Below are 25,442 nucleotides of genomic sequence, written 5' to 3' on the forward strand. Positions count from 1 at the left end.
CCAAGTCACTGCTTTGCAAGTCACAAGTAAGTCACAAATCTTTCCAGTCAAGCCTCAAGTCAAGTCCAAGTCAAAGACAGTCAAGTCCAAGTCCTTAACTAATCAAGTCATCTGTCCAACTTCATAAATTCCAGAAATAAAGCTTCTTAAAGCTTCATTTATTTGCTCAAACAAGCAGGAAGTGCAATTGAAACTGATTATAAACAAAGGTTGCATGGTGGCGCAGTGGTTAGCACTGTTGCCTCGCAACACGAAGGTCGCAGGTTCGAAACTCGGCTGAGGCCTTTCTGCATGGAGTTGCGTGTTCTCCCCGTGCATGCGTGGGTTTTCTCCGGGTGCTCCGGTTTCCCCCACAGATCACAACATGCCCTATAGGTTAAAAAAAATAAATAAATTGTAAGTCGCTTTGGATAAAAGCGTCTGTTAAGCACATAAACATAAACATAAAGTACTGCTGCATTTAGCAGAACCAGATCAAACCCAGAACGAAGAATGATTCATGATTTTTGTCCAAGTCAAATATGCTCAAGTCATCATCAAGTCAAAAAATCCAAGTTGATTCAAGTCGCAAATCATTGGCGTTCAAGTCTGAGTCAAGTCGTAAGTCTTTCTAGATTTTATCAAGTCAAGTCAGAAGTCACTAAAATAATGACTCGAGTCTGACTTGAGTCCAAGTCAGGTGACTCGAGCCCACACCTCTGTTACTTATTGATAATAATGTAAGGTTGAAACTGGGTAATTTTATGGCTCACCTTCGTGTGGCAGCTTAGGGCTTTCGGGGGAGCTTGGCTCCCCTTAGCTCCCTGTAATTCAAACCCTGATCACTTTTCTTTTAATCGATTATTCCCTCTGTTTCTTCTCTCTGATCACCCCACCTTTCTCTGATTTTCAGTGTGTTCTTTATATACCTTGTTCTTGAAAATGTATATCCTGATGGAATCGCCCTGGGATGGTAGGCACAGGTACAAACAAATGAAATCATTAAAACTTAAATAAATTGAAACAAAGTCATTACAGCTGCTGGACCTCTGGTGACAATGCAGCTCGAGTCCTAGCTGCTTGTCCAGCAAGATATCGTCTTACCAGTAGCAATAATCTGTGTGTGTGTGTGTGTGTGTGTGTGTGTGTGTGTGTGTGTGTGTGTGTGTGTGTGTGTGTGACCGCGTGTGCACGGTAGGAGAGGCTGTCATTGGTCTATATTTACCAACTTAAGAATGAAAGAGCATTGTGCTGTCCACATACTTGGCACCGAAGGACACTTTTGTGTTCGGGGTGACCCTCACCTTTTCATCAGTAGCAGCATGACGGAGAGAGCAAAGTGAATGAAGACAGAGTAGTAAAGAGAGGTGAGACACCTAAGACTGAGCCAGATCTTCAAGGTGAGAGACAGGAAGACAAAAAAGGAAGAAGATATTTCCGTCCTGCATACCTTTGACGGGCAGAGGATTTTTTTTTAAATAAAGGGTAAGTTGCTTTTGTTTCCTCCGAGTTCTTGATTCATTGCAAACAACACTGAGGGATCAGTAATCAGATTTCCAACTCATTACCTTAGATCAAAACACAGCCTGGATAAAATGCCCCTCCAAGCTGCAAAATACTAGTGATTAGTCCGTCTTTGCCCCATCAGGGACGGTTCTTTTCTTTTGTAGTTTCTCCTGAGTATTTCTTTGTTTCTCTAGTTGAACTTCTTAATGGTCTCGTTTTTGATGCCCTCAGTGGAAGTAGCTTTTAATTACTCTCTGGGGAAGTAATAAAGCAAGTTCTCATTGTTTCCTTGGCGAGCAGAACAGTTAATCATCTGATACACGTTTTTTCACATCAAAAAAGTCAGCATTCCACTCAAGAGAATAAAAGCTGCAATGTGTGAGTAGACAAAGTGTGTCTTTTGATCCTTTTCCTCCAGAGACCAGGGGACTCGAGCCAACGAAGATTAATCTTATTTTTATTTTTTCATAAATGTGCAACAGGTTGAGTTGCCCTTAATAGTCAAACAATCCTCCCCTTTGTACAGCAGTGAGTCACGGAGAGGCCTGCTATTATATTAGCGTTGTTATCTAACTCTACGCTGCTTTTCACTGTGCAATCGAAGATGAGAAGAAATAACACATTACGACGCTAACACAGGTGCTTTCTGTTGGGAGTGGTTGAATGAAGCCATCACTCAGAGGTGACCTGATTCTGTTTGTTGGGCGCATTGCACGTTTGCTTCCCCAGAGCAGCCTCGGGATTAATGACAGGCAGGATGTGAACAGCAGCTGGGTGGACTTCAACTGATGGATTATTAAGGGCTCAGCGGTCCACAAAAGGGTGATTTATTTAACCTCGAACTGTAGCACACCTTAAACCACACCAGACTGGTCAAAGGAGAGCAGAACTAAACTTCATATACCTAAAATATTTTAATATTAACAACTTAATATTAACTTAAGAAATTTTGTTTTTTCAGTGAAGGTATATTAAGCAAAACTCACCATTTGTATCCTTTTGTGCTACAGTGTGGGTCTCACACCAAATCTGAAACAAGTCCTTTCAGATAGCCCCTGTTTGTGATGTCACAATGGGGGAAATTAGCATAAAACCACATCTTATGTGCAAGAGAAAGCTACTGCTGGCGGAGCAGTGACTCTACTTAAACCCCTCCCTGAATTAGAAGCTTTGCAGATTATAGCGGCCAATCAGGGGGTGGGTGGGCATGGCCAGCTTCAGCTTGTTTTTTTTAAGTGGCAGGGCCCTGGATTGGCTCATTCTGGAAGATACTGAAATTGTCTAAAATCAAACTGCTGAAATTGCTTTATGTGAGAGGCATTAGGTACAAAGAACTTCATAAACATAAACAACTATTATAACTTAAGTAAAAGTCTTGTCCTCTTTGCACACACTTGGAAGATGTTTGTTGCTAAATGGAAGCCACGATGATGCAGGTTTTTCTTCTTAACCCAGAATTGACCTGTTGCTAAATGGATTCAGGTCGCACCCTGCTCTGTTTTCAAATGCACTCTGGAGCCATCCCAAGACCCATTTGACATCATAAAATAGGACTTCTTAAAAATTGTGCCAGTTAAATTATGAATGCTCCAAGTGTATTTTACATTATAGGGGATGCATTATTACAAAAGCATTTTTTTCCTGTCCTTGGCAGCACGCTCATGATAATCTAAAACCTCTTGTAACTACAGGAAAGGAGAGAAAATCCTTGCTATGAAAACAAAAGAGATAAAGAACCTGCACACCTTATGTGCTTTGTGTCTCAGCCGGAACGACGGTTTAAACTCCCAACTGAGAGCTGAAAGAAAAAAAAAGCTTCACTTTTATCTGCATTTAAATCAGAAGCTTTGGATCTACCTCAAAAATACTCTTAACTGCATTTTCTATTGGGTATTGGTGTCCAATCCTAGTCCTTAAGGGCCTCCAACCTACATATTTTTGGTTTTAATTAGTAGGGATGAGCGAGTACACCACTATCTGTATCTGTATCTGTTCAACCATCTAAATTATCTTTATCTGTATTTGTACTCAGAGTGGGCGTGACCTAACCCGGAAGTGGGTGTGGTTTACATCAATACATTATTTTAAGTCTGATCAGAAGTTGCTATGTGTATTGTTTATTTGAAAACTATTTACAGAGCAGCCTCAGAGTTGAGATTAAATATTTTTGATCACAATAGTAAAGGAACTATTACAGAACAAGTTTTTCAATAAAATCAGAACATTAATATTTAGGTGCATGAATTAAGAGAGAGAGAGAAGAAAATATCTTTTCTGTAGCGCCTCTCAAGATAAAAATCACGGGGCGCTTCACAAAAACAAAACGTGTAAAATAGAAAAAAGAATTTAGAAAATGATTAAAATATATTTTAAATGAGCAAAAAATAGACAATTGTGATTAAAAATGTAAAGAGAGAGTGAATGGGAAAGAGGGAGTGGATCCTGAGGAAGAGGAGAGAGAGGAAAAACAAAAACCCCGACCGGAGAGGAGGCAGTGACTGACGCAGCACGAGACGTTTTCAGCTCTGTCTTGTCAAATGCACCACGTACTAGGGATGAGCGAGTGCACCACTATCTGTATCTGTATCTGTATCTGTTCAACCAACTAAATTATCTGTATCTGTATCTGTACTCGGAATGGGCGTGGCATAACCCGGAAGTGGGCGTGGTATAACCGGAAGTGGACGTGGTTAACATCAATGTATTATTTTAAGTCTGAAATTGATATGGATTGATCAGAAGTTGCTATGTGTATTGTTTATTTGAAAACTATTTACAGAGCAGCCTCAGAATTTAGATCAAATATTTTTGATCACAATAGTAAAGAAACTATTACAGAACAAGTGTTTCAATAAAATCAGAACATTAATATTTGAGTGCAAGGATTAATACATCTGAACTCATGCAGTAGGAACTAGGAAATATGAAATGCTAGAACCAGACACAACTTTCTATATTTTTTTTTATTTTAATTTGATTAAACAGATTTTTTTCTTAACGTTCTTGGCATTTTCCCACACAAAGTTAAACAAAGAAATGTTGATTAACGTGTGTGTGAGAGAGAGAGAGAGAGAGAGAGAGAGAGAGAGAGAGAGAGAGAGAGAGAGAGAGAGAGAGAGAGAGAGAGAGAGAGAGAGAGAGAGAGAGAGAGAGAGAGAGAGAGAGAGAGAGAGAGAGAGAGAGAGAGAGAGAGAGAGAGAGAGAGAGAGAGAGAGAGAGAGAGAGAGAGAGAGAGAGAGAGAGAGAGAGAGAGAGAGAGAGAGAGAGAGAGAGAGAGAGAGAGAGAGAGAGAGAGAGAGAGAGAGAGAGAGAGAGAGAGAGAGAGAGAGAGAGAGAGAGAGAGAGAGAGAGAGAGAGAGAGAGAGAGAGAGAGAGAGAGAGAGAGAGAGAGAGAGAGAGAGAGAGAGAGAGAGAGAGAGAGAGAGAGAGAGAGAGAGAGAGAGAGAGAGAGAGAGAGAGAGAGAGAGAGAGAGAGAGAGAGAGAGAGAGAGAGAGAGAGAGAGAGAGAGAGAGAGAGAGAGAGATAAAAAAATAAATAAAAAACCGGAGCGGAGGTAGTGACAACAGCACGTCAGCTCTGTCTTGTCAAATGCACCATGTCAGTTACGAAAAAAGTAACTTTAAATATTCAACCGAAAAAGAGGCGAGCTGAAGAAAACCTAGGGAAAACTGAAGAAACGTGAGCAACAGTGAAGCCATCACAGTGCGATCCGTTACTGTCTGTGTGTGTGCGTGGATGAGCCGGCCGGACTGCGCTCCCGGTCGGCTAGAGAGTTTTGTAAGTAGGGAGGGGCGGGCGCTCTATGTGACTGGCCAATCACAGAGCGTGAAGACAGTCAGTTACCCAATGAAGATTTTCCTTCAGCACGATTACAGATAATGACTCGTTTTACTCGTTTCATGCTCGTATTCGTCAAAAATGCGTTATCCGTACCGGATACTCGTCTGAAACGAGTATCCGGCTCATCCCTACCACGTACGTTACGAAAAAAGTAACTTTAAATAACTTTAAAGTTACTTTAAAAAGAAGCAAACTGAAGAAAACATAGGGAGTACTGAAGAAACGTGAACAGTGAAGCAAGGACAGAGAGATCTGTTACTGTCTGTGTGTGTATGTGGATGGACCAGACGCGGACTGAGCCGTCAGCTCCCGGCTGCAGAGTTTTTTGTGTAGGGAGGGGTGGGTGCTCTATTTGACTGGCCAATCACAGAGCGTGAAGACAGTCAGTTACCCAATGAGGATTTTCCTTCAGCACGATTACAGATATTTACGAGTTTTACTCGTTTCATGCTCGTACTCGTCAAAAATGCATTATCCGTACCAGATACTCGTCTGAAACGAGTATCTGGCTCATCCCTATTAATTAGTGTGTGATTACCACCTTTCTGCACAGTTTGATGACCTAATGGTCAGGTAGTCATCATTTTTGGAATAGTAGAACAACTAAAATACACTGGAATTTATTTTTTTTTAGAAATTAGTTGACTTTGAAATATTGGGAATTGTCAGGCTTGGTAACTATTGTCTGTTTTCGCATTTTTAATTTATAAGGCACATTGAAATTGGTTTTGTTTTGCCATTTTTTTCACAAAATCCATTTGCCTAAAACTACATTTTTTCTGTGTTTTATGATTTAATCAAAACGGCCCAGCATCGGATACATCTACACAACAGATTTCTCCATATAATCGGGAAAACGTCCCCTCTCCTCCACAAAACAGGGTAAGGAATAGGGATGAGCCGGATACTCGTTTCAGACGAGTATCCGGTACGGATAACGCATTTTTGACGAATACGAGCATGAAACGAGTAAAACGAGTCATTATCTGTAATCGTGCTGAAGGAAAATCTTCATTGGGTAACTGACTGTCTTCACGCTCTGTGATTGGCCAGTCACATAGAGCGCCCGCCCCTCCCTACTTACAAAACTCTCTAGCCGACCGGGAGCGCAGTCCGGCCGGCTCATCCACGCACACACACACAGACAGTAACGGATCGCGCTGTGATGGCTTCACTGTTGCTCACGTTTCTTCAGTTTTCCCTAGGTTTTCTTCAGCTCGCCTCTTTTTCGGTTGAATATTTAAAGTTACTTTTTTCGTAACTGACATGGTGCATTTGACAAGACAGAGCTGACGTGCTGTTGTCACTACCTCCGCTCCGGTCGGGTTTTTTATTTTTTTTTTAACTCCCTCTCTCTCTCTCTCTCTCTCTCTCTCTCTCTCTCACACACACACACACGTTAATCAACATTTCTTTGTTTAACTTTGTGTGGGAAAATGCCAAGAACGTTAAGAAAAAAGTCAGTTTAATCAAATTAAAATAAAAAAAAATATAGAAAGTTGTGTCTGGTTCTAGCATTTCATATTTCCTAGTTCCTACTGCATGAGTTCAGATGTATTAATCCTTGCACTCAAATATTAATGTTCTGATTTTATTGAAACACTTGTTCTGTAATAGTTTCTTTACTATTGTGATCAAAAATATTTAATCTCAATTCTGAGGCTGCTCTGTAAATAGTTTTCAAATAAACAATACACATAGCAACTTCTGATCAATCCATATCAATTTCAGACTTAAAATAATACATTGATGTAAACCACGTCCACTTCCGGTTATGCCACGCCCACTTCCGGGTTATGCCACGCCCATTCCGAGTACAGATACAGATACAGATAATTTAGTTGGTTGAACAGATACAGATACAGATAGTGGTGTACTCGCTCATCCCTAGTAAGGAATGATTAATATATCACTAAATCCCCACGCCAAAAGAAGAAAAACTCTGAGGCTGACCCTCAAACCCTTTTAGTAGGTGACTTTCATGTCAACAATCTGGATTTGCATAACTGGATAAAACCTTTAAGCTCTCTGTATCAAAAAGTGTTTATTAACGGACCATTTTCACCGGTCATGAGAGGAGCTGAACGTTTCAGCCGTATATGTGCTATAAACTCTTGGCTGATCAATGTTAGCCATACAGGGGGAATCTATTTCATTGACGACTTCAACTACTTTTGGGGCCGAGACGTCTCTTCTCTTCTGACAGGCTTCACCTGAACAGATTACAACTTTTCATCTCCAACCTCATACACATTCAGACCGTAAAACAGTTTCTTATCAGGTCAGTTGAGCGCAATGTCCTCCCACCATCTCTATGATGTTGCAATTATTAAATGTTAGCTCTCTTAACAAGATGTCATTCATAGTAAATGATCTTATCTCTGCTGATATTGACTGTATGCTCCTATCTGAAATCTGGTTGAATGATAATAGCTGCACGCCAGTTCACCATAGTGTATGGTGACTTTGACTTTTTTGAGTATCTTTGTTTTGAATTAAAAGGTACACCTAAGATCATAGTGTTAGTAATTTACAGACCTCCAGGGTCATGCATTACTTTCTTATAAACTTCACTGAGCTTCTCTCAGTTATCACAACAGACTTCAGTCATCTTCTCATAACTGGTGACTTTAACATCCACATTATTGATGCAAATAATAAAGCTGCAGTACAATTCCTTGGTGTGCTTGAACTATTTGACATTATCCAGCGTTTTCACGTTCCAACACACACTCAAGGTCACACACTAGCCTTCATCTTAAACAAAGATGTTGACGTATCAGACATTGTTGTTAAGGATCTCTCTGACCATTTCTGTGTTTTCTCTGAGATATCAGTTTCACCCGTTACCCATCATAACTCAGTTGTTCTAAAAAAAAAAAAGGTATTTAAGTGATAACAATGCATCAGTTTTTAGTGAACTTATGAATATGTCAAGTTTCTCAACCAACTGTGTTGATTCCCTGCTAAATCACTTCAACAGCAAAACTCAAGAGGTCATTGATGCCATTGCTCCGGAAAAGCTAAAAATTATCTCTGGCAAACAAAAAGCTCCATGAAGGTCCACTAAGTCCGTTACAAACCAAAAGAGAGAATGCCGCAAAGCTGAGCGTACATGGAGGAAAAGTAACCTTCCTGATCACTATCAAGTCCTACAGACAGCAGCTGCGTACTTATAAAGGTGCCATACTTGGACCACTGCTTTTCAATCTCTACATGATCCTACTGGGCCAGGTCTTGAACAATAGCAACATCGCCTACCACAGTCATGCAGATGACACCCAGATCTACCTACATTCCACATCGTTCCACAAATGTGGAATGACCTTCCTAACACTACCAGAACTGCGGCTTCCTTTTCTATTTTCAAGAAACTCCTGAAGACCCTGCTCTTCAGAGAGCATCTTCTAAACTAGCACCTTGTCTGCACCCGTCCCTCCTCTCTACTGTCCACTCCTTGTTCCCTCCTCTCCATGACTGATTTCAATTTGTTGTTGTTACTATTGTTGTTAGCCTCAAGGGCAAAATGCTGATTATCACTTGTAAGTCGCTTTGGACAAAAGCGTCTGCTAAATACATAAACATAAACATAAACATAAACATCTACCTAGCTCTATCACCTAATGAATCTGGTCCCCTAGACTCACTCTGTCAGTGCCTAGAGCAAGTTTCCTCAGTTAAACAAAGATGAGACTGAAGTTATTGTCTTTGAAAATAAGAAGGGTAGGATGGAAGCTATTTCTCAACTTAGCTCCAAAGGAATAAAGACTCAGGTTAGAAATCTTTGTGTTACCATTGATTCAGACTTGAGCTTCACTGGTCACAGTTAAGCTAGAACTAGATCAGCGTTTTATCATCTCCATCAATTAGCAAGACTCAGAGGTCTCATGTCAAAACAAGACCTAGACAAATTAATTCATGTGTTCATCTCCAGCAGGCTGTACTACTGCAATGGTCTTCTAACTGGTCTTCCCAAAACAGCTGTAAAACAACTGCAGCTTATTCAGAATGCTGCTGCTAGAGTCTTAACAAGAACCAAAAGAACCGAGCACATCACTCTGTTCTTAAATCTCTACACTGGTTACCAGTAAACTACAGAATCGACTTAAAAGTGCTTCTACTAGTCTATAAATCTCTCAATGGTGGGGGGCCAAAGTACATGTTGGATCCACTTACAGTATATACACCCAGCAGGGCTCCCAGGTCTTTTGGAAACAATCAGCAGGTAGTACATGAGGTCTGAACCTAACAGGGTGAAGCTGATTTTAGTCAATATGATGCACACAGATGGAATCAGCTTCCTCATGACCTCAAATGTGCCCCAAATCTAGTAAGCTGTGAATTAAAATTTAAAACCTTCATGTATTCATTAGCCTTTGAATAAATGTTTCTTATCCCCTGTGCTTTCTGCACTGTAGCTGCTATGCCTTTCATCTGTTTGTTAAATCTGAAATTAATATCTTTGTTTGATTTACTGTGTTTGCTGTTCTTGCTTCTGTAAAGCACTTTGAATTGCCTTTGTGACTGAAATGTGCTATACAAATAAAACTGCCTGGCCTTGCCTTCATTTCAGTGCGTAGAAATTCTCTCGTAGAACCATTCCTTCAAAAATATTTGTTGTAAGTTGGCAGCTAATAACCCATCCTTCTTTTTGTCAAATTAAAGGGCTTCAGATATCATCTTAAAATTTTGACCATATTTCAAAATTTGAAGAGAAACGTGACATTTCTATTCAATTCAATTCAATTCAATTTTATTTACATAGCGCCAAATCACGACAAGAGTCGTCTCAAGGCACTTCACATAATAAACATTCCAATTCAGGTCAGTTCATTAAGCCAATCAGAAATAATGTTTCCTATATAAGGAACCCAGCAAATTGCATCAAGTCACTGATTAGTGTCAGTGACTTTACAGCAATCCTCATACTAAGCAAGCATAAAGCGACAGTGGAGAGGAAAACTCCCTTTTAACAGGAAGAAACCTCCAGAGAATCCTGGCTCAGTATAAGCAGCCATCCACCACGACTCACTGGGGATCGAGAAGACAGAGCAGGCACACACACACGCACACACACACACGCACGCACGCACGCACGCACACACGCACGCACGCACACACACACACACACACACACACACACGCACACACGCACACACACACACGCACACAGACAAAGTAATGTGTTTATAGTTATATTGTGATTTCTTAGTAAATATTCTATTTGGTGAGAGATAAACTTTATTGTATTTATCCTAGTGGATCTATAATTAAACGGATAAACTAGTAGTAGGACATCCAACGTCAAGGAAAGCAAAAAGTTATTATCAGGAGAGGGAGAATGTTTAAGTGGTTAGCAGCAGTGTGCCAGACGATAGTCCCCTCCATGAGGCCACCACAGCTCAGCAGAACATCATTGTAGCTTCTTCTGGGGAGAACAACACTTAGAGAGAAAATAAAGTTAACAGCTCAAATTGCAGAAAATAATACAGTTAAAGAGCAGATTGTAGAAGAAAGTAGTCGAGTGTGAAAAGTGGTCAGTGTATCCTCCAGCAGTCTAGCCTATAGCAGCATAACTACAGAGACAACTCTGGATAATCTATCCTATTTAAATGGAGGCATGTTGGAGGCAGGGCAAGGGAGAGCCGTCTTTACCGACTGTACACTCCACCTCCCTCTACTCCCCCACTTGTCCAGATTTAGGCTAACATCAGATTTTAACCATAGGCCCTATCAAATAAAAATGTTTTAAGCCTAGTCTTGAAAGTAGACAAGGTGTTTGCCTCATGGACTAAAGCTGGGAGCTGGTTCCACAGGAGAGGAGCCTGATAGGAGAGGAGCCTGATAACTAAAAGATCTGCCTCCCATCCTAATTTTAGATATTCTGGGAACCACCAGTAAACCTGCAGTCTGAGAGCGAAGTACTCGGTTAGGAACGTATGGAACTATCAGATCACTGATGTATGATGGAGCTTGATTATTAAGAGCTTGATATGTGAGAAGAAGGATCTTAAAATCTATTCTGAATTTACCAGGTAGCCAATGTAGGGGAGCTAAGACAGGAGAGATATGATCTCTTTTTTTAATTCGCATCAGAACTCTAGCTGCAGCATTTTGGACAAGCTGAAGACTTTTAACTACAAGGATGCTTCTAATCTTAGCAATATTCCGAAGGTGGAAAAAGGAAATCCTGCAAACCTGTTTAACCTGGGATTTGAATGGCATGTCCTGGTCAAAGATAACACCAAGGTTCCTTACTTTCTTCTCGGAGATTAATGTAATGCCATTCAGGTCAGGTGATTGACTAAGCAATTTCCTCTTCTGGATTTCTGGTCCAAAGATGAGAACTTCCGTCTTGTCTTGATTTAAAAGCAAAAAGTTTAGAGTCATCCAATTTTTTATGTCCTCAAGACAAGCCTGTAATCTACCCAACCGATTAGGTTCATCAGGGTTAATGGATAAATATAACTGAGTATCATCAGCATAACAGTGGAAGTTTATCCCTTGCTGTCTAATGATTTTACCAATTGGGAGCATATATATAGTAAAAAGAATTGGTCCAAGCACTGAACCCTGTGGTACTCCACAAGTAACCCTGGAGTATGAAGACGATTTGTCATGTACGTTTACAAAATGAAATCTGTCAGACAGGTAGGATTTAAACCAGCCTAGCGCTGTCCCTTTGATCCCTACAACATGTTCAAGTCTTTCTAAAAGAACATTGTGATCAACTGTGTCAAAGGCAGCACTGAGATCTAACAAGACTAGAACAGACACAAGATTCTTATCTGAGGCCATGAGAATATCATTTGTAACTCTCACGAATGCAGTTTCAGTGCTGTGATACTCTCTAGAACCAGACTGAAATTCCTCAAACAGAGCATTAGTGTTTAAATGCGCACATACTTGGATGGCCACTATTTTCTCCAGGACTTTGGATAAAAATGGAAGGTTAGATATTGGTCTGTAATTCATTGGGTCATCTGGATCCAGAGAAGGCTTCTTAAGTGAAGGTTTGATTACAGCAACCTTATAATCCTGTGGTAAGTATCCATTTACTAAGGATATATTGATTATATCTAGAATGGGGGCAGTAACCAAAGGAAATGCTTCTTTAAATAATTTGGTTGGGATTGGATCCAAAATGCAAGTTGAAGGTTTAGATTAAGCTAATATTTTGATAACTCTGAAAGCTCAACTGGATCAAAACGGTTCAAGAACAGATGAAGTTCTACAGTCACCTCTGATGCTGCCTCACTTACTGAGGAAGAAGAAATCGCATTAGGTAGGATGCTAAAGAATTTGTTTCTAATAGAATTAATTTTACTTGTAAAAAAATCCCATGAAGTCATTGCTGCTGATGGCTAAGGGAATAGATGGCTCAGAGCTATGATTCTGTGTAAGTTTAGCAACTGTACTGAAAAGAAATTTAGGATTATGCTTATTCTCCTCAATTAGTGCTGAAAAATAAGCAGTTCTATTTTGTCGAAGCTTATTTTTATAAAGCAGAAGACTATTTTTCCAGGATAGGTAGGCCTCCTCATGGTGCGTAGAGCGCCATGTTCTCTCCAATTTCCTAGAGTTTTGTTTTAAGGCTCGTAAATGAGAGCTAAACCAGGGAGCCAACTTCCTGTCCCTAATTACCTTCTTTTTTAAAGGGGCAACATCATCTAATGCCACACTTAAAGAGGAATTAACATGATGAACTAAGGCATCAATTTGTGAGGGGCTAGAACTGAAAATATTGCCCTCTGCTACGTTCCTCTGAGATGCTGAGGACAGTAAAGATGGAACAGTTGATTTAAAAGATGCAACTGCGTTGTCAGATAGAGACCGACTATAGTGAAATTTACTTTCATGTCTCGAGAACTCAGTTATAAAAAACTCAAAGGTTATCAGAAAGTGGTCCGAGATGACTGGATTATGTGGAAAGATCGTTATTTCCTCACACTCTATGCCATAAGTCAGCACAAGGTCTAATGTATGATGGCAGGAGTGGGTGGAGCTATGTATTCTTTGAGTAAAACCAATTGAGTCTAAGATATTACTAAAGGCTACATTGAGGCTATCATTTTCAATGTCCACATGAATATTAAAATCCCCCACTACAATGACCTTATCAGTATTTAGCACCAAATCTGATAAAAAATCAGAGATCTGATCCAAAAACTCAGAGTAAGGGCCTGGTGGACGATATAAAACTACAAACAAGAGTGGTTTTACAGTTTTGCAATCTGGATTAGGAAAACTAAGAATAAGATGTTCGAACGAACTGTAGCTATTAATTGGTAAGGGACTGATTAATAAGTCCGAATGAAAAATGGTTGCTACTCCTCCTCCCCGCCCTGTACTTCGAGCAATATGATGATTTAAATAATTTGAAGGAGTTGACTCGTTTAAGCTAACATAGTCCTCTTGCTGCAGCCAGGATTCTGTGAGAGAGAGCAAAGAGATCTGATTATCACAAATCAAGTCATTACCTAACAAAGTCTTAGAAAAAATGGATCTAATGTTCAACAACCCATATTTAACTTTTCTAGTTTTCTGCTCAGTTGAATTTGATCTAAAATGTATGAGATTTCCATGATTTGCTTTATTAAGCCTGATATTTCTACACCTCTAACTCTGCGTCCCGAATGACTACTGGTTGTCCCCTCCCCCAACAGGTGCAGATTGGTGTCAGTAACCATGGAAACCAAAATGGTGATGCTGCGAGAGCAGGAGCAGCAGTCGTCCCAGATGTCTCACAGCATGCAGCTGTCATCTCAGAAAAAGAGGTGGACCTTCACTTCCAGGTGCAACAATTTACTGACAAACAGAAGGGTGGGGGTCATCAACATTGGTTTAGTTCCACATGAGAATTTTTTAATTTTAAAGATTCAATCTGATGACTTTGTGCATTCACACAATATAAAAAATATTAAAATACAGTATATGTATATAAACTTTCAAATAGTCCAACAGTAAAAACGTTATTGTAAGATGCACTGGGCTCAGTTTCTTAAATTCTCCAATAATGCCATTAACTGTGCAGTTGATTTACATCATGCTTCATTCAAAAGTTTATTCATGACACAAAAGTAGCAAAGATGCTGCATAGTACTAGCCTAAAAATCTAGACAAACCATAGCAATAGCAGAGATCTTGCTGTGCAGGTCAGTCTGGCCATGTTCCATTGTTGCCTCAGCAGGTTTACCATTAGCTCGAACAGCTTTACATCTATCCAATCACAGCGTTTTATGTTTGCAAAGAGACGCTGGGCAGGCTTAGCACCAGAGCTGTAACGGACAAAAACTACAAAGATGGCGTCAGCTCAGAACGCTCGTTAGAAATGGAATTGGCATCAACTTTAGACAATTTAGACTTTGGCTTTTCTTTAAGACAAGAGCAGACAGAGGTAAGTCATTTATTTAGAAAAAGGATGCATATTTTGCTTTTGCTTCAACGGTGAATGGCGGACTGCCCAACTGACTGGCATTTGTAGCTGCGAGTACGTGACGCCGTTTGTTGCTCTGATTGGTCCAATTGCATATTGAAATAGTCTGAAAGACAACCATAGATTCCAGTGGAGCATCTACTCAGAAAAAACATTCCACAAAGTGTTTCCACCTCATAATTGACCAAAACCTGACTTATTTTATTTGTTTGATTTTAATAAATTTTATTATCTCGGCCAGCCGTGTTCACCCCTTCTGAACACACCCAGCCAATCTCTTAGTCTGAAATGCTTTAGGATAACACTCATCACTCCTACACACACCAACACCTTAAAGTAGGCCCATCCACTTAGCAGTGGCTGAAGACAGCAAACACTCTGAACCCATGACTCTACTGAGATCCAACATAAATCAGTGCTTCTCTCGCCACAGGATCCTCAAGTTAAATTTGCCTTACTTTACTCAGCCCCCTCAGCTGTCAGCTATTAAATTAGGCTAACCTGTGGGTCAACAATCTCCAAAAAGAGAATAAAGGGATCTGGACCCATCTTTGTCCTCGGGGATGATGGAAATAAGCAATTAGTCCATCAAGCTCAGTGCTGCTTGAACTTGGGTGGCATGCCTCTTTCTGGGTAAAAGAATAATAGAAGAGCAGGAGAAAAATGGCAATTATGTGGTAGTTATTTGGAGTTCTCACAGCTTTATCTTCATGTTAAAATTTCAATATGCCCTCTTGACCTGTTTAGATAAAAAACAGTCAACACCTGCAATGACTAATGCAATGGGTTTCAGTTTGCCAGGCAAACATGAATATCAATCACCATAACTCAGATTTTCCTCTTTTTTGTGTTTCCTCCTGTTTTATCTTCCTGTTAATATTTTGAGGAAGACACAGAACAAGCCACGCGTTAAACGTTTATGTGTCTCGTCCTGTGTGTACATAACTTTGGCTGTGCTTATGCAAAACTGCCCAGGCACGGGCAATGCATTATTCAACAGTGGAGGCCTCCGAGTTGGCACTCCGAGGAAACCCTAAACAAAGAAAGGAGGAAAAGCAGAAGTGGTTCTCTCAGCACTGTGAAATGGGGAAACCTGGCTGCTTGCAAACAAGAGAAAACGAGAAGTCACGTCAATTTGCATCGCAATTTCTACGAGGGCTTGTTGAAAGCAGTGCCTGGGGCTAGACGCTCGTGCAACGGTAGTTGTGTCAGACGCACAAACGCACACACACACCTGAGTAAACATACAGTGCTGGAACATAAAGCTGTTATTGTTTTTTTTTTTTGCACTTCAGTACAAGATGGCTGTCCTGTATTGTGTTTACTTCCACTTAATGCAGAATAGACTTTAAAAACAGACCAAAATGTTCCAAAAAGCAGTAAAACATCCTGTTACCTTGTTGTTGTTCTTGTGAAAAGAGTAACGCTCAACAAGCAGGAAGCTGAAAAGTTTGCTGCTCCAGTAACAAAAATGTCTTTCAATCTTCAACAAGTGTGAGTTCTGAAAAAGGGGTGGCACGGGAAAAGGTCAGTGCAGTTTTTTGGAGGTGTTCATCAAACACGCGCATGCACGCACACACTCTTTTGTGTTAACACAAATGTAAGTGTATATCTGCTTGACTGAATGTGCTGCTTGTTCCCATGGTAACTAATGAAAGAGATAGCAAAAGCTTACCTCTAATTAATGATTATTTTTGTTAATTACTTAAATGGCCATTGTATTTTTAACATGTTTAGTTTGTGTTCATAAACAACATAATTACACTATTATCCTGGGAAAATATGAAATTTTTACCTTTTAACACTTGTCTGCTCTAATTAAAGCTGGGTATAACCATCCGTCCATCCATCTTCCTCTGTTTATCCGGGGTCGGGTCTTGAGGGCAGCAGCAGAAGCAGAAAGACCCAGACTTCCTTCTTCCCAGCCACTAAGGCTTGGAAATCCCTAACCAGAGTCCTTCCAGTGTGTCCAGGGTCTCCATTTACACTAGGTCTCCTCCTAGTTGGACGTGCCCGGAAAACCTCATCAGGGAGGTGTCTAGGATACATCCTAACATCCTCGTCAGCTCAGTAGCCCAGTGGTAGAGTGTCCCCCTGGGACTGGGAGATCAGAGTTCACATCCCGGTCAGGTCATACCAAAAACTTAATAAAAATGGGACCCAATTCCTCCCTGCTCGACACTCAGCTTTAAGGGGCTGGATTCGGGGTTAAACCACCATATAGTTCCCGAGCGCAGACGTGTCTGCAGCTCACTGCTCCCCACAGGGATGGGTCAAATGCAGAGGACAATTTAACCACACCACACCAGTGTTTGTGACAACAATGGGACTTTAATCTTTTTTGTTAGCCAGATGCCCAAGCCACTACAACTTGCTGTTCTTGATGTGCAGGAGCAGCGGATCTACACCGAACCCCTCCCAGATGACCGAGCTTCTCATCCAATCTCTAAGGGAGAGCCCAGACAACCTCTGGAGAAAACTTATTTTGGCCGCTTTTATCCACAATCTAATTTTTTTGGTCTCTACCGAAAGCTCATGACCAAAGGGCTGGAATGTAGATCAGTGCTTTACCTTTCGACTCAGCTTCCACCACCAAGACAGACTGGTACAAATTGTAGTGTTAGCAGCAGTGTGCTACCATCATGGTCAGTGCTGGATTTCAGCCGGTTTTAGATGTTTCCATACTACTGCTAATTCAATTAAAATCAGAGATTGGCAGCTCCTGCAGGACCTGATGATGGTTGAGGAGATAATTCAGCAGTTAGAATCAGGCATGTCTGAGCAGGAACATAACAAAAACTAGGGATGAGCCAGAAATGGATAAAGCCTTTTTGATGAGTGTGAGCATGAAATGAGTAAAACTTGTAAATATCTGTAATTGTGCTGAAGGAAAATCCTCATTGGGTAACTGACTGTCTTCATGCTCTGTGATTGGCCAGTCAAATAGAGCGCCCGCCCCTCCCTCCACACAAAACTCTGCACCGGGAGCTCTGTCCGCGTCCGGTCCATCCACGTACACACACACAGACAGTAACAGATCTCTCTGTGCTTGCTTCACTGCTCACGTTTCTTCAGTATACCCTATGTTTTCTTCAGTTTGCTTCATTTTAAAGTTACTTTAAAGTTATTTAAAGTTACTTTTTTTGTAACGTACGTGGTGCATTTGACAAGACAGAGCAGAAAATGGCTCGTGCTGCGTCAGTCACTGCCTCCGCTCCGGTCGGGTTTTTTTTCCTCTCTCTCTCTCTCCTCTTCCTCAGGATTCACTCCCTCTTTCCCATTCACTCTCTCTCTTTCTTTACATTTTTTAATCACAATTGTCTATTTTTTGCTCATTTAAAATATATTTTAATCATTTTCTAAATTCTTTTTTCTATTTTACATGGTTTGTTTTTGTGAAGCGCCTCGTGATTTTTATCTTGAGATGCGCTACAGAAAAGATCTTTTCTTCTCTCTCTCTCTTAATTCATGCACTTAAATATTAATGTTCTGATTTTATTGAAAAACTTGTTCTGTAATAGTTCCTTTACTATTGTGATCAAAAACATTTAACATTTACTCTGAGGCTGCTCTGTAAATAGTTTTCAAATAAACAGTACATATAGCAACTTCTGATCAGACTTAAAATAATATATTGATGTAAACCACACCCACTTCCGGTTAAACTACACCCACTTCCGGGTTAGACCACGCCCACTCCGAGTACAGATACAGATCATTTAGATGGTTGAACCGATACAGATACAGATAGTGGTGTACTCGCTCATCCCTAACAAAAACGTTGCTTGTCCATTAGCACTATAAGGCCATTTGTGTGTGTGCAGGATGATCTCCAAAAACTGACAATTTCAAAAAATTGATGAAAATTCATCCATTACACAATTGGCTGGTTAAACATTACCAACACAGATGATCTACGTAAAAAACATGAAAACAATGATAATGGTGAACTGTGTTTCATTTTAAAAAGTTTATGGAAACGTGTTTGTATGAAGCTATCAGCTTAGGGTTGATTTTATTCATTTATCTTTGCTTATTTTCATGATAGTAAACCAGTTTGCAGCAGGTTTCAGTTTGACCAACTTTCAGCTCATCAGCTGGGTAGGAACCAATCCCTGCTTCTGTAAACAGAGGCTGTTAAAAAGGCCACCATCAACAGAAGACTTTTCTGCAGAAACCCACTTCAAAAGATCAGAACAATCACTTTAAGAGTTGACACATTTCCACTTCCAGACGTGAAGGTTAGGATGACAAAAACAATCAGCGTTGCCCTGAGGAAAATAAAAAAATAAAACAGACATTTTGGCCTTTAACCCATATGTTACCATCTACAGAAGCTCCCAAGTTCCTCCTTATTGCACAAACTCCCTGAAGACAATCAACACCTTGTTTGTTTACTGCTGAGAAAAAGAGGAACAGTGACAGAACTGAAACAGCTGATTATGGTTTTGACATTTCACACACGAGTAGAAATAGGTCAAACCGCCTGCTGCGCTACTGGAGTAACTAATTTAGACGTTGCAGATAAGATGCACCCACTGAATTGATCCTTTAAAAAAGGTTACAGTTCAAAAACAAGCTCCTGCCGTCATACGGCATAAAGGGCATTAGTTCTAAAGCTGTTTATGGACACTGCCAGTCTTATTTAATTCAACTCAGTTCCTAGACCTGAGATTTTTGTAAGGACTATTTTTATGCCACATGTTTAAAATGTATCTTTAAAAAAATAAATACATTTTTCAGCTTGGCAAATTTAAATTAAACAGAAAAATTGGACTCAAGCTTCACAATTCATTTGAAATGTTATGAGGAACCAGAACACAGTCACAGACGCTCAAAGGTGGGTTGTTTTTATGTTCAAAACACACAAAACAATAACAGTTGGAAAAGTCATAAATATAGATTTATTTTTGCACAAACAACCTTATTTAGACATGGAAGGAAGAGCTTCTGAATATTCAGAGGGAAGACAAAAACAGTGGCACACCAACAGCCTCTGAAGGTCATTCCCTTAAAATATTCTGCTAACTGCTTGTTTAAAATTATTTGGTAGAAAATTTACCATTTTATGCCTTTCAAATTATTATCAAGATACACACACACAAAAAAAGATTTAAAAAGTAAAGTAAAAGGCTTTTTAAATTGGGGAGGCCCATGTGGGGCACTTGTTAATGCATGGGAACTATTTTATTTCATGTGTTTATTATATGAATCATCCTTTCTCTGCATTTTAGTGAATTTCCCTAGTTCCCCATTGTGCCACTACCATTTTTATCTAAATACAGAAATGTTCTGTTGGCTTGGGCTCGCATACTGCCACTCCAAGCCTCTTGTGGAGAATGTAAAATCAATTTAAACTGAACTCAGTGGGGTGGAACCTGAAATAGCCAATCAGATTCCAAGAGTGGCATTGCTACCCCTGGCCACTCCCTGGACACTTCCCTGGTGCTGAATGGATGCAAAACCAATCGAGTTTCCACTGTGGGAGTTCCAGGACATTTCTAGGAGTGGGGAGGGGGAACATGATTGCTCAGGGTTCAAGCGAGAAATGGCAGAAAAAGCATTCCTGTCAAGATATGCTCCACCTGAGTCCTGGGGCCCAATCTCAATACTCTCACTGCGCCCTTCGGTCTTCAGCATAGTGCACTTGGGGAAAGTGTGCTGTACGATGTCGAGTGTGTGTGGTACACAAGTGTGCAAATAACTGCCGAATTGAGACAGGGAGCGTTGCGTCATCGACCGCAACGCATGCCGGAATACTTTAAAAAAAAACCTGTATTAACAACTTTCAGACAAACAACCAAATTTACATTAATTGCTGCTTTGCCTAAAAGTTTCAGAGCATCAACTAAACCTAAAATGAACTACTTTCATTAGAAAATACATATTTTCAGAAACGGCACTTGAGCCTTTTCCTCCACAGCAATGGATTGTGGGTAATACCCTTCACCCAAGTCCGCATCGATGTGGACTTAAATGAAGTGTGGCTCAAGAGTGCACATGGGTGTGATCAGCTTCTGCACTTGATAATAGGGACACCCTACGCACTCGCATCCCTGGTCGGGATCGCACAATTGAAGGGCGCAAGTGTGGAAGTGCGAGTATTGGGATTGGGCCTTGGTTTTATTCTCCCCTCATTACTTGCTTATTGGGCTGACCTGCCTCTTGTTAACCTACCCATGCGTACCTGATTATCCTTGTGTATTTATACCCGTTTTACACTTGTCCTTTGTTAGATCAGTGTAGTGTCTTCACTACGATACGTTGCTCCCGTTTGTGTCATCCTACCTGCCATTATTCATTAAAGTCATTTTTTACCTGATCTGCCGTTTCCGCCTCCCAGTGCAGCTCCGCCACCAAGTCCACTGCATCGCGACAGTTCCACGCAGCAGATCCGGTGAGGTCAGGAAATCACGGGAGAATTGCAACGCCTTGCGTGATTTTGGCAATTCAGGCAATTACATGCAAGGAGAAAGATGGCGGCATGTTTGCAAAAAGTTCTGTGGCTTACATAAGTAAAGTGTCCCTACGTTTCTGGGACTCATCCGGTGGAAAGGCCCAGCCGGTCGTTTTGTCTCCATACAAATTTAAGTTAAGAAACAGTGATTTTAAAGCAGGATGAAAGCTGCTTATTTTCTTTTCCTTCCATTCTGCTTCACCAGCAAATTTTCCAACATTACAAACGCTGGTTGCTTAGGGACGTCCGCCAATATAATTTCCAACCAGTCAACATGAGTTAACCACAAGTCCCGCCCATCGACACTTCCTGACTATTTCTGAGTTCATTCTCCAGTTCAGGTACCAAGTCGGTCCCTGAAATTGCTCCGACAATAGTGCTTTTAGGCGACCTGGTGAAATGGGGACATTCGCCTGCTGCAAAGGTCCAGTAAAATTACTCGAATGCTCTTGTAGTTGAAACAGGCTTATTGATGGGCAGCTAAAATATTTTGCACATACATTTAAAATGTACTTTGCATGAACATCTGCAGAGCCTAAATTTCCTAATCCATGAAGAGCATTCCATCCAAGCCTGCAAAAGTTCCCGCCCACCAGAGACAAAACCCCCGAGGAACTCGGTGAAACACTTTGGGGCTCAGCACACAGCGGCAGCCAGACAAAGAGAATCAGTGTGACGAACAATGGCAATATCGTTTTTCAAAGATGGCTTTGTCTCTCATGGATTTTCAGGTCAATAGCGCCTGTTTTGTTTTGCTTGTGTCTTTGTTTATCTTGCTAGTTTTTCACAACAGGAAGAAGAGACAGAAATGATTCTTTATAGCCCCGTCCTTTATGGGGACTAGCTGGATGTTTGGATGCCGAATCCCCAAAGCTACCAGCTTCATGAATCCTCGTGTTCGTTACATTTGTCCACATTAGGCAGAGCTCATTTTGATGTATGCCCTGGTCCTTCTGCTCAGCCTGGGAATAATAGAGTAGGTGCTGCTTTCTAGTGGCAGAGGAGAATAATGATCTTGTGAATGGATGACATAATGTTCCATAACAGGCAAGCCAATACGCACTCAAAATTTTAAACGAAACACAGCAAAGCTCATTTCTATTTTATATTTTACTTGTCATTTTATTGATGTGCAAGATTAATGATAAGATTTTGCCTTCTCTCTTTCCTAACATGCTCGGGACATTGTAGCGACGAGGAAGCCTCCTACTCTGGTTTACTTCCCATTATTCCTGCTGATGTCATGTCTGTCAAAGAGACCCTTGGCATGAACAACCTGCCCCCCCACAGGACATGGTGAGACTCTTTTTTACAGATAATTTCCTGAGCCATTCTGACATCATTAAATCAGAGAAAAATATGTAATTCAATATGTTCAACGGGTTTTGATGTAGTTCTTTTTCTTTTTTTATAGTGGCATAACCACCGATTGTTGAATTTCTTCAGCCTTGCATGAAAAAAGAGACAAACATGATAGAAACAACAAAATACACAAAATGCCTGCATAGCAGCATAATATCTCCATAAACAAGATTCCAACCTCCAGCTGCAGCTCTTTACTCTGGGAAAATTATTTCAGTTTCTCATCTTGGAGGAATCCTTTGTACACGTGAAATTGCTAAATCTGCATGAGTCTCCTCAAACTAAATTGGACTGTATAAGCAAGCTTGCCACTTTTCTCCTGAGGACTTCCTTCCTAGATCTGTGCATGTCATAATGCTCTGCCTCTCCATCAAAAGTGACTACTATGAAACTTCCTACACACACACACACACACGCTACACACACACACACACACACACACACACACACATTTAATTTGACATGAGTGGGTCATGCTCCACTGACGCAGGGATCAGTAAATCAGCTGAGAACAAGAGTATTTAAAGTCCTAATAAACAATGGAAATCAGGGATTTTTCTGCACCTCCTTTATCTGTGTGTGAGGGCATCTGGAGCTCTTCATCTACCATCGTAAGAATGCCACGGCACCAACAGGACATCATTTTCCCACTGAGTCATACAGCAAAAGTTTTGTATTTGTTTTTTTAGTTTCGTTTAGACAGAGGGGAAAAAAATAGGCAATTATAAGTTCCTATCATTTCTACTTTTTTCTTTTTAATTTTTATTCACTTATTTAATATTTGGTTCCATTTTTCTTCCATTTGAATCATGATATTTTTTATTCATTATTTATTGTGTTTATTATTTTTAGTGTTCTTGTGAAACACCTCGTGATTTTTATCTTGAGAGGCATTACATCAAAATTATTTCTTATTCAAGTGGGCGACGGTGGCACAAGAGTTAAGTGCTCGTCCCATAATCGGAAAGTTCTAGGTTCGAGCCCCGCTCAGTCTGTCACTGTCGTTGTGTCCTTTGGCAAGACACTTAACCCACCTTGCCTACTTCTGGTGGTCGGAGGGACCAGTGGCACCTGTGCACAGCAGACTCGCCTCCGTCAGTGTGCCCCTGGGGCAGCTGTGGCTACAATTTAGCTCATCAGCACCAGTGTGTGAATGGGTGAATGACTGATTGTGTTGTAAATCACCTTGGGGAGTTCCAAGACTCTAGAAGGTGCTACATCAAATACAGGTCATTTACCATGGGGACATTTTTTTAATATATATTAGACAGTTAAAGCCACTGTGTGTAATATTTTTACTTGTTCACTATCAAATTCTGTAAACAAACGTATTTTGTTTAAATTAATGTTTCTCACCAACAACTATTCTAAATATTCCTATAAGCTTAAAATTGTACACACACACACACACACACACGCACACACACACACACACTGTCATGACTCGAGGTATGTGTTTAACCCAAGACATGCAGAAATCTGACTCGTAGAACCGGTTGAATTAAAATAAAGTCTTTATTATAAAGGAGAACAAATAGAGCACAGGGAAGTCATGTGGGGTAGATCGATCACTCGAGTTCATTCAGAGTTTGGGGAGAATGACGGGGGGGGGGGGGGGGGGGTAGAGCCGAGGTGAGCTCTGATGAGTCCAGGGGTGATACGGAATTGGTGAGGCAGCGGAGAGGATACAAACAGGAACAACGGAGGAGGATGAGACGTGGTGTGAATAGTCCAGGGTATAAACAGTGAAGTTGAGGTAGGCAATGAGATCCTGGGAGAGGGGAAACAACACCAAAAGTTAGGATAATCCAAAGAGCAGTCCAAAATCAGTCCAAGTTCAAAATCCAAGAAATCCAGAAAAAGAAGGTCAAAACGAGTTACAAGAACGAGAGCGAGTGGCTGGGGCTACCTATACTGGTGCAATCATCCGGCGTAGTGAAGTGTCTCCATCCTCCTTTTATACCCGAGTTCCTGATTGGGAATCTTCTGCAGCAGCAAACCCCTCTGCTCCTCACCAGTGGAAAATAAGCCTGATAGTGGTGAGATTGGAGATGGTGTCACTCACCTTGGCTCAGGAACATGACACACACACACACACACACACACACACACACACACACACATTTATGTTTATGTATATTTATTTGGCAGATGCTTTTATCCAAAGCGACTTACAATTTATAACCTATAGGGCATGTTGTGATCTGTGGGGGAAACCGGAGTACTTGGAGGAAACCCACGCATGCATGGGGAGAACACGCAACTCCACACAGAAAGGCCGCAGCCGAGGTTCGAACCTGCAACCTTTGTGCTGCGAGGCAACAGTGCTAACAACTGCGCCACCATGCAGCCCATTTATGGTCGACTATCCATTAGGGATGTGTGTTGGTGAAATTTTTCCGATACGATATGTATCAAGATATATTGCGATACATTCAGTCAGACGTTATTAGCAATTAATTTGGACTGAATTTATTGTAGAAATATTCAATAAACAGTCCAAACTGATACTTGTTATGCTTAACAGGAAGTATCTGAACAATAATAGAGGGATTTACATTTTAATGGTGGAAACAAAACCCACTGCACACTGCTGCCCACTAGCGGTCTGCATTTGAATTGCACAAAAGAAAAGAAAATATTTGCATGTAAATACTTCCAAAAATTAGATACACAGCTTTTGAATATCAATATAAAATTGCAGGAAAAACTATCACAATATTTTGCCATATTGATATTTTCTTACATCCCATCCATAGTCATTTGCCAGCTTGAAATTATCTGTTTAGGGACATTCAAGATATAATGATCCGCGTTTGCACTTTGACAGGAAAGATTTCCTCTCTTCAAACATTGTTCTG

At 40.7% G+C, this 25,442-nt stretch overlaps 1 protein-coding gene across 1 annotated transcript in view; it reads left to right on the forward strand.

Moving 5' to 3' along the window:
• Nucleotides 1–1,248: 1,248 nt before the first annotated feature.
• Nucleotides 1,249–25,442, forward strand: part of myom3 (myomesin 3) — a 129,455-nt gene continuing 105,261 nt past the window's right edge. Inside the window, 3 exon segments of the mRNA XM_054740996.2 lie at nucleotides 1,249–1,464; nucleotides 13,993–14,121; nucleotides 22,411–22,515. Coding sequence (XP_054596971.2) covers nucleotides 14,015–14,121; nucleotides 22,411–22,515 — 212 coding nt within the window. The 5' untranslated portion in view covers nucleotides 1,249–1,464; nucleotides 13,993–14,014.

Source organism: Nothobranchius furzeri, chromosome 5 (assembly GCF_043380555.1).
Source record: "Nothobranchius furzeri strain GRZ-AD chromosome 5, NfurGRZ-RIMD1, whole genome shotgun sequence".
Classification (NCBI taxonomy): Eukaryota; Metazoa; Chordata; class Actinopteri; order Cyprinodontiformes; family Nothobranchiidae; genus Nothobranchius; species Nothobranchius furzeri.